Source organism: Pseudophryne corroboree, chromosome 3, assembly GCF_028390025.1.
Source record: "Pseudophryne corroboree isolate aPseCor3 chromosome 3, aPseCor3.hap2, whole genome shotgun sequence".
NCBI classification, from domain to species: Eukaryota; Metazoa; Chordata; class Amphibia; order Anura; family Myobatrachidae; genus Pseudophryne; species Pseudophryne corroboree.
In genome coordinates, this window is record NC_086446.1 from 28,949,783 (window position 1) to 28,959,435 (window position 9,653).

Sequence of the window (9,653 nt, forward strand, 5' to 3'; positions counted from 1 at the left end):
GGACTGTGAAACCGCTCTGTAACTGAGGGAATAAGAGGACTGTGAAACCGCTCTATAACTGAGGGAATAAGAGGTCTGCGATACCGCTCTATAGCTGAGGGAATAAGAGGTCTGCGATACCGCTCTGTAACTGAGGGAATAAGAGGTCTGCGATACCGCTCTGTAACTGAGGGAATAAGAGGTCTGCGATACCGCTCTGTAACTGAGTGAATAAGAGGACTGTGATACCGCTCTGTAACTGAGTGAATAAGAGGACTGTGAAACCGCTCTGTAACTGAGGGAATAAGAGGTCTGCGATACCGCTCTATAGCTGAGGGAATAAGAGGTCTGCGATACCGCTCTGTAACTGAGGGAATAAGAGGTCTGCGATACCGCTCTGTAACTGAGGGAATAAGAGGTCTGCGATACCGCTCTGTAACTGAGGGAATAAGAGGACTGTAATACCGCTCTGTAGTAACTGAGGGAATAAGAGGACTGTGATACATCTCTGTAACTGAGGGAATAAGAGGACTGTGATACCGCTCTGTAACTGAGGGAATAAGAGGACTGTGATACCACTCTGTAGTAACTGAGGGAATAAGAGGACTGTAATACCGCTCTGTAGTAACTGAGGGAACAAGAGGACTGTGATACCGCTCTGTAACTGAGGGAACAAGAGGTCTGCGATACCGCTCTGTAACTGAGGGAATAAGAGGTCTGCGATACCGCTCTGTAACTGAGGGAATAAGAGGTCTGCGATACCGCTCTGTAACTGAGGGAATAAGAGGACTGTGATACCGCTCTGTAACTGAGGGAATAAGAGGACTGTGATACCGCTCTGTAACTGAGGGAATAAGAGGACTGCGATACCGCTCTGTAGTAACTGAGGGAATAAGAGGACTGTGATACCGCTCTGTAACTGAGGGAGTAAGATAACTGTGATACCGCTCTGTAGTACCTGAGGGAATAAGAGGACTGTGATACCGCTCTGTAACTGAGGGAATAAGAGGACTGTAATACCGCTCTGTAACTGAGGGAATAAGAGGACTGTGATACCGCTCTGTAACTGAGGGAATAAGATAACTGTGATACCGCTCTGTAGTAACTGAGGGAATAAGAGGACTGTGATACCGCTCTGTAACTGAGGGAATAAGAAGTCTGCGATACCGCTCTGTAACTGAGGGAATAAGAGGACTGCGATACCGCTCTGTAACTGAGGGAATAAGAGGTCTGCGATACCGCTCTGTAACTGAGGGAACAAGAGGACTGCGATACCGCTCTGTAACTGAGGGAACAAGAGGTCTGCGATACCGCTCTGTAGCAACTGAGGGAATAAGAGGACTGTAATACTGCTCTGTAACTGAGGGAATAAGAGGACTGTAATACCGCTCTGTAACTGAGGGAATAAGAGGACTGTAATACCGCTCTGTAGTAACTGAGGGAATAAGAGGACTGTAATACCGCTCTGTAACTGAGGGAATAAGAGGACTGTGATACCGCTCTGTAACTGAGTGAATAAGAGGACTGTGAAACCGCTCTGTAACTGAGGGAATAAGAGGTCTGCGATACCGCTCTGTAACTGAGGGAATAAGAGGTCTGCGATACCGCTCTGTAACTGAGGGAATAAGAGGACTGTGATACCGCTCTGTAACTGAGGGAGTAAGATAACTGTGATACCGCTCTGTAGTACCTGAGGGAATAAGAGGACTGTGATACTGCTCTGTAACTGAGGGAATAAGAGGACTGTAATACCGCTCTGTAACTGAGGGAATAAGAGGACTGTGATACCGCTCTGTAACTGAGGGAATAAGATAACTGTGATACCGCTCTGTAGTAACTGAGGGAATAAGAGGACTGTGATACCGCTCTGTAACTGAGGGAATAAGAAGTCTGCGATACCGCTCTGTAACTGAGGGAATAAGAGGACTGCGATACCGCTCTGTAACTGAGGGAATAAGAGGTCTGCGATACCGCTCTGTAACTGAGGGAACAAGAGGACTGCGATACCGCTCTGTAACTGAGGGAACAAGAGGTCTGCGATACCGCTCTGTAGCAACTGAGGGAATAAGAGGACTGTAATACTGCTCTGTAACTGAGGGAATAAGAGGACTGTAATACCGCTCTGTAACTGAGGGAATAAGAGGACTGTAATACCGCTCTGTAGTAACTGAGGGAATAAGAGGACTGTAATACCGCTCTGTAACTGAGGGAATAAGAGGACTGTGATACCGCTCTGTAACTGAGTGAATAAGAGGACTGTGAAACCGCTCTGTAACTGAGGGAATAAGAGGTCTGCGATACCGCTCTGTAACTGAGGGAATAAGAGGTCTGCGATACCGCTCTGTAACTGAGGGAATAAGAGGACTGCGATACCGCTCTGTAACTGAGGGAATAAGAGGACTGTGATACCGCTCTGTAACTGAGGGAATAAGAGGACTGTGATACCGCTCTGTAACTGAGGGAATAAGAGGACTGTGATACAGCTCTGTAGTAACTGAGGGAATAAGAGGACTGTAATACCGCTCTGTAACTGAGGGAATAAGAGGACTGTGATACCGCTCTGTAACTGAGGGAATAAGAGGACTGTAATACCGCTCTGTAACTGAGGGAATAAGAGGACTGTGATACCGCTCTGTAACTGAGGGAATAAGAGGACTGTGATACTGCTCTGTAACTGAGGGAATAAGAGGACTGTAATACCGCTTTGTAGTAACTGAGGGAATAAGAGGACTGTAATACCGCTCTGTAACTGAGGGAATAAGAGGTCTGCGATACCGCTCTGTAACTGAGGGAATAAGAGGACTGCGATACCGCTCTGTAGTAACTGAGGGAATAAGAGGACTGTGATACCGCTCTGTAACTGAGGGAATAAGAGGTCTACGATACCGCTCTGTAACTGAGGGAATAAGAGGACTGCGATACCGCTCTGTAACTGAGGGAATAAGAGGACTGCGATACCGCTCTGTAGTAACTGAGGGAATAAGAGGACTGTGATACCGCTCTGTAACTGAGGGAATAAGAGGACTGTGATACCGCTCTGTAACTGAGGGAATAAGAGGACTGTAATACCGCTCTGTAACTGAGGGAATAAGGGTACTGTAATACCGCTCTGTAACTGAGGGAATAAGATAACTGTGATACCGCTCTGTAGTAACTGAGGAAATAAGAGGACTGTGATACCGCTCTGTAACTGAGGGAATAAGAGGACTGTGATACCGCTCTGTAACTGAAGGAATAAGAGGACTGTGATACCGCTCTGTAGTAACTGAGGGAATAAGAGGACTGTGATACCGCTCTGTAGTAACTGAGGGAATAAGAGGACTGTAATACCGCTCTGTAACTGAGGGAATAAGAGGTCTGCGATACCGCTCTGTAACTGAGGGAATAAGAGGTCTGCGATACCGCTCTGTAACTGAGGGAATAAGAGGTCTGCGATACCTCTCTGTAACTGAGGGAATAAGAGGACTGTGATACCGCTCTGTAACTTAGTGAATAAGAGGACTGTGAAACCGCTCTGTAACTGAGGGAATAAGAGGTCTGCGATACCGCTCTGTAACTGAGGGAATAAGAGGTCTGCGATACCGCTCTGTAACTGAGGGAATAAGAGGACTGCAATACCGCTCTGTAACTGAGGGAATAAGAGGACTGTGATACCGCTCTGTAACTGAGGGAATAAGAGGACTGTGATACCGCTCTGTAGTAACTGAGGGAATAAGAGGACTGTGATACCGCTCTGTAACTGAGGGAATAGGATGACTGTGATACCGCTCTGTAGTAACTGAGGGAACAAGAGGACTGCGATACCGCTCTGTAACTGAGGGAATAAGAGGACTGTAATACCGCTCTGTAACTGAGGGAATAAGAGGACTGTAATACCGCTCTGTAACTGAGGGAATAAGAGGACTGCGATACCGCTCTGTAGTAACTGAGGGAATAAGAGGACTGTAATACCGCTCTGTAACTGAGGGAATAAGAGGACTGTGATACCGCTCTGTAACTGAGGGAATAAGATAACTGTGATACCGCTCTGTAGTAACTGAGGGAACAAGAGGACTGTGATACCGCTCTGTAACTGAGGGAACAAGAGGTCTGCGATACCGCTCTGTAACTGAGGGAACAAGAGGACTGCGATACCGCTCTGTAACTGAGGGAATAAGAGGACTGCGATACCGCTCTGTAACTGAGGGAATAAGAGGACTGCGATACCGCTCTGTAACTGAGGGAATAAGAGGACTGTGATACTGCTCTGTAACTGAGGGAATAAGAGGACTGCGATACCGCTCTGTAACATTGACAACACATTATTACATTTGGCATATCAGCTATTATAGCATCTGGAATATTAATCAATGTTAATAAAAACATCCCATATAATGTAATCTACCATTATAACCTACAGTTGTGTCCACGGTCAGCTAACATGCGATGTGAGTGTATCACAGAAAGGTCGTCGCTGCCAGTGTGCCTGCAAATACAATCTTCCAGCAGCTCAATCGCGGGTGTGACTGTACAAGTTATAGTTTATATGCTAATTTGCCAAGACAATAGTACAATCTATTAAAGCATCGGTTCTCAAACTCGGTGCTCAGGATCCCAAACGGCTCACGTTTTTACAGGCTACCTGGTAGGTGCATGGTTGTATTCATTACTTACTGACACATTTGCTGGAGCTTATTGCTTCCCTTGTGATTCCATGCAGTGTTTGAGGTCCTGAGGACAGAGTGTGAGGACCAGTGTACTAAATTGATTTTCTGTCTATACTCTCAGTTCTCAAGTTTGCAAGAAGCTGCAAGGCAGATCCGGTCCTTGCAAAGTCTGTGAGGATGAGGAGGAGGATCCATCAGAGGGAGGCGTGGTCTGATCAGCCTATTGCTGCAGTGCAAGGACCCAGGGAGGGGCTACGATGTACCTGTATATACTGGCTATACAGCTGACTGCAGTAGATACTGTAATCTAATGTATGGGGTATGACTGGGAGTGGCTTATACGCTGCATGCAGAGACTGCATATGTGTGTAATGGGAGCATATGGGAGCGTCACTGGATGCGTTCAGAGACACACATCCGCTTACATAGGAAACCATCTGCCGTAGGGCTGATCAGCGACGGCTCTTACGTCGGAGGAAGAGGGGGGCTGCCGCTGGTCGTGCTGCTGGGTCCCATCCCCCTCCTCCCTGCTGCAGGTCCCTGCTCCCTCATGCCCGCCGCAGGCCGGGTCCCGGCATCTGTATAATGTGATTTACAGACACCGGGACCGGCGCATGCGCAAACCCCTTTTTCTATGGACTGCATCAGCTGCAGTTTGTAGAAGCCGCCTAGGGCTGACGAGGCTGGAAGCGGGCTTCCTACAGGAAGCCAGCACTCTGCTATTCGCGGCCCGGTCTGGCAGTTCCGGATATCACTGGAGACATGCTGCAGGTGACTTTAACCCAGAGATTGGTGCTTGTGCAGTAGACTCCTGGCCCTTGTATCTTCTTTCTTGACTCTCACCAACAGCCGCTGTCCTCAATGCTTAGCTGCCACCTCAGAGGTTTCCCCAGTTGCTCACACAATCTTCTTGCTTGATCTCACCATCTTCTGGCCTCTTACATGGACATCAGAACTTTTCTTCCTCCCAGGAGGTCTCCTTTCTTTAAGCACCGTTGCTGAAACAAGCTCTCTCCATCTCTCCAATCACATCTCACCATGGCTGCTCCAGATTAGCTGTCGACTCGCAGTGCCTCCTATTTTACACTGGGGATGCCATGTTATAGGACACACTGACTAGCTGAGCTTGAATCCCTATGGTTTCAAACTTACCATTGCACCACGAAGGACACAACTTGATGCCTCATACAATGATGTTCTCTTCAGATCCAACAGCCACAGGATGGATGAGTTGGAGATTAACCATATCACATGTTGGGCTACCCTGGCACTCTGATGGGGACCCAGTCACACTCTCAAAGAACTCTTTTTTCCTTTTTCTTCTCCAGTATTATGTTTTACTGTGAAAGGCAGCACACCCAAAGTATTCCACATGAGGTTGTACTAAGCACAGGCTTGTGGAAATAGGGGTAAAATCAAATATTGATTAATGATGCTTATGCTGTAAAATACTTGGTTAACTGTTCTATTTTTACCAGATGGACGCTACACAAAGAACACTTCTGAGGGACATCTCGCTTGGGTTCCAGATTTTAAACTAGAAGATAAAACACAATGGTTTCCAGAAGAAAACCACCTTTCCCTGAATATATATTCAGCACTTCACAGTGCAGCTATGTCATCTGATCGCTCTATTCTTGAAGAATGTTCTCCTGGTAACTCACATATTGCTGCACATAGTACAGATCATAGCGGTGATGCAGTAATTTCCTCTTCTGAGTATGGGAAATGTTTTACACACGAAGCAGCTCTTAGACGTCAGCAATGTCACACAGATGAAAATCCACTTGCATGTTCTGAAAATGGGAAATGCTTTATATGTTTTATACATAAACCAAATATTGTTACACATCAGAGAACTCACACAGGTGAGAAACCATTTCCATGCTCTGAGTGTGGGAAATGTTTTACATATAAATCACATCTTGTTACACATCAGAGAAGTCACACAGGTGAGAAACCATTTGCTTGTTCTGAGTGTGGGAAATGTTTTACATCTAAATCATATCTTGTTACACATCAGAGAAGTCACACAGGTGAGAAACCATTTGCTTGTTCTGTGTGGGAAATGTTTTAAAACTAAATCATATCTTGTTACACATCAGAGAAGTCACACAGGTGAGAAACCATTTGCTTGTTCTGAGTGTGGGAAATGTTTTACATCTAAATCATATCTTGTTACACATCAGAAAAGTCACACAGGTGAGAAACCATTTGCTTGTTCTGTGTGTGGGAAATGTTTTAAAACTAAATCATATCTTGTTACACATCAGAGAAGTCACACAGGTGAGAAACCATTTGCTTGTTCTGTGTGTGGGAAATGTTTTACACATAAATCAGATCTTGTTATACATCAGAGGATTCACACGGGTGAGAAGCCATTTACATGTCCTGAGTGTGGAAATTGTTTTATATCTAAATCTGCGCTTTCTGGACATATGAAATGTCACACAGATGAGAAGCCATTTCCATGCTCTGAGTGTGGGAAATGTTTTACACTGAAATCAGTTCTCGTTAGACATAAGAGACTTCACACAGATAAGAACCAGCTATTTTAATACACCAGAAAGTCACAGTTGAATTTCCTTCGATTGATAGATATAGAAAAAATGTTGCATTAAAATTTTACATATAAGAAAACCATTAACATTTATTTAGCACCTTTTTCCTAATAAGATTCAAAGCAATTTGTATAAGGTGAGACAGACATCTTGATACTGTAAGTAGTCACTCTGGTCCATGCACCATTGGAGCTTACAATCTAAATTCCATATCACACACAACAAACTTCATTTTTGTCAAAAGCCACTTAATCTACCAGTTTGTTTTTAAACTTTGTTGGAGGAACCAGAATAAGCTTGAAGAGAGCACACAAACTCCACACAAATAGGGCACAGGATCTCAGTGCATGCTGTGTGACTCTATGCATGTGCTAGTTCCTGCCATGAGTGTGACTCTGTGTGTGAGAGACACTAAGAACAGGAAGCTGGAGACCCTCTGATGTCACAAATTACTACAAGGGGCTAAACTAGAGTGACCGGCTATCACCAAGATCCCATTGTTTTCCCCTAGCGCTGATTCCAAAATTGGGGCAAGAAAACAGCAGGGGGGGTCTCATCAGGACTCATCTCTTCTACAGACCCTCATTGATCTGCACTAATCAGGAGACACCATTTCCTTGGACCACCCTTTGCAAGAGGGACTATAGTGGTGGGGATTGGAACCTTTATAATAAGAGGATGTAAGAGGTGCAGGTGTGTATTTGCCTCTGGAAGCGACTGGTCCTGGAGCCTAGGCCTCTGCCAGTGTGGTGAGGACTGTGCCTGGGATCATTGTGGCTACTGGATTACTGGCTTTTCCTGGGATTGCAGACTTGTTGGCTCTGCCTGGTCTATTCTACAATTGTGGACTTGCAGTCTTGTCGGCTCTGCTGAACAGAAACTCCCATGGTCCTACACACTTATCCTGCATCCAGTCATTAATCACAGACCGTGCGGGAGAGTTCTGCAGAGTCTGACAGATGGCTGCTGCTGCCGGTTGTTGGGACCTGTTGATCTGCTTTTCATTTCAAATATGTTCATCTTTTTGCTGATTTTAGAGATTTTGTGTTAAGTAAATCTGTAATAAAGAGATTGTATCTTTGTTTCCTGTCTGCGTGATCTGACCCAGAAGTCCTGGGGAACACTCCGAGTTTAGGCTCTAATCCTCCGGGTCTGCACAGATTGTGTGTACACCACTATGATGTAGCCATTGTGGCTCCTATCTTTACCCTTTGCTCCCCCTCATTTCAAATCCTGGCTATGCCACTGATGGGTATTTCCATTACAGAGTACTGAAGGGCACTTCAAAGCTCCAGTCACACAGTTTATTGTCATGGTATATAATTATTATCGACAGATAAGTGAGATGTGTCATCAACATAAGACTGGAACAGATCACTCGTGTGGAATTTACAGCTTACCAACAATGGATGCAGCTCTCTGGGCTGAAAGAACATCCATGATAATACAGCCTATCAGTTCACTAGGAACCAGTGTGTGGTCTTCAGTTTGCCGACTGACCGGATCCCGGCGCACAGTATACCGGCGCCGGAATCCCCTCAGCCGGCATACCAACACCTCTTCTCCCTCTTGGGAGTCCACGGCCCCCCTGGAGGGAGAATAGCGCGCCACCGTGCCAGCAAAGGGCTCATTTGCGCTCGCCCAGCTGTCGGTATGTCGGCAGTCAGGATTCCAGCGCCAGTATGCTGGTTGCCGGGAGCCTGGCCGCCGGCATACCCTACTACACCCGAACCAATAACATCACTGATCATGCAGCCTATCACTTCACTGGGAACCAGTGACATCACTGAGAATGGAGCCTATCACTTTACTAGGAACCAGTGTGACATCACAGAGAACGAATTTTATCACTACTAAGAACCGATAACATAACTGATCATGCAGCCTATCACTTCACTAAGAACCAGTGACATCAGTGAGATTGCAACCTATCACTTCACAAGGAACCAGTGACATCACTGAGAACACAGCCTATCAATTCACTGAGAACCAGTGACATCACTGAGAACACAGCCTATCAATTCACTGGGAACCAGTGACATCACTGAGAACACAGCCTATCAATTCACAAGGAACCAGTGACATCACTGAGAACACAGCCTATCACTTCACAGGGAACCAGTGTCATCACTGAGAACACAGCCTATCACTTCACAGGGAACCAGTGACATCACTGAGAACACAGCCTATCGCTTCACAGGGAACCAGTGACATCACTGAAAACGCAATCTTTGTGTCAGTTGTACCAGGCGCTCCCTTCTATACAACATTACAGCTAAACATCAATGTTTGCAATCAGTTCAATACAATTGGTGGAAGTACATATAATGCAGAGATTTATATACGTTCCTGTAATAGGCTTATTCTGCAGCATGTCACATTCAAATGTTTCTTGTCTGGAACCCATCTCTCATCATGGTGTCGCTCAGGATTATCATAAAAAACAAAAATAGGAAAATCTCGTGCA

At 45.7% G+C, this 9,653-nt stretch overlaps 1 protein-coding gene across 1 annotated transcript; it reads left to right on the top strand.

The window, feature by feature from the left end:
* Positions 1-6,249: 6,249 nt before the first annotated feature.
* On the top strand, positions 6,250-8,209 carry LOC135054601 (gastrula zinc finger protein XlCGF71.1-like). Its single transcript, XM_063957789.1, has one exon. The coding sequence runs from the start codon at positions 6,347-6,349 to the stop codon at positions 7,181-7,183; it is 837 nt and encodes a 278-aa protein (XP_063813859.1). The 5' UTR covers positions 6,250-6,346; the 3' UTR covers positions 7,184-8,209.
* Positions 8,210-9,653: the final 1,444 nt, after the last annotated feature.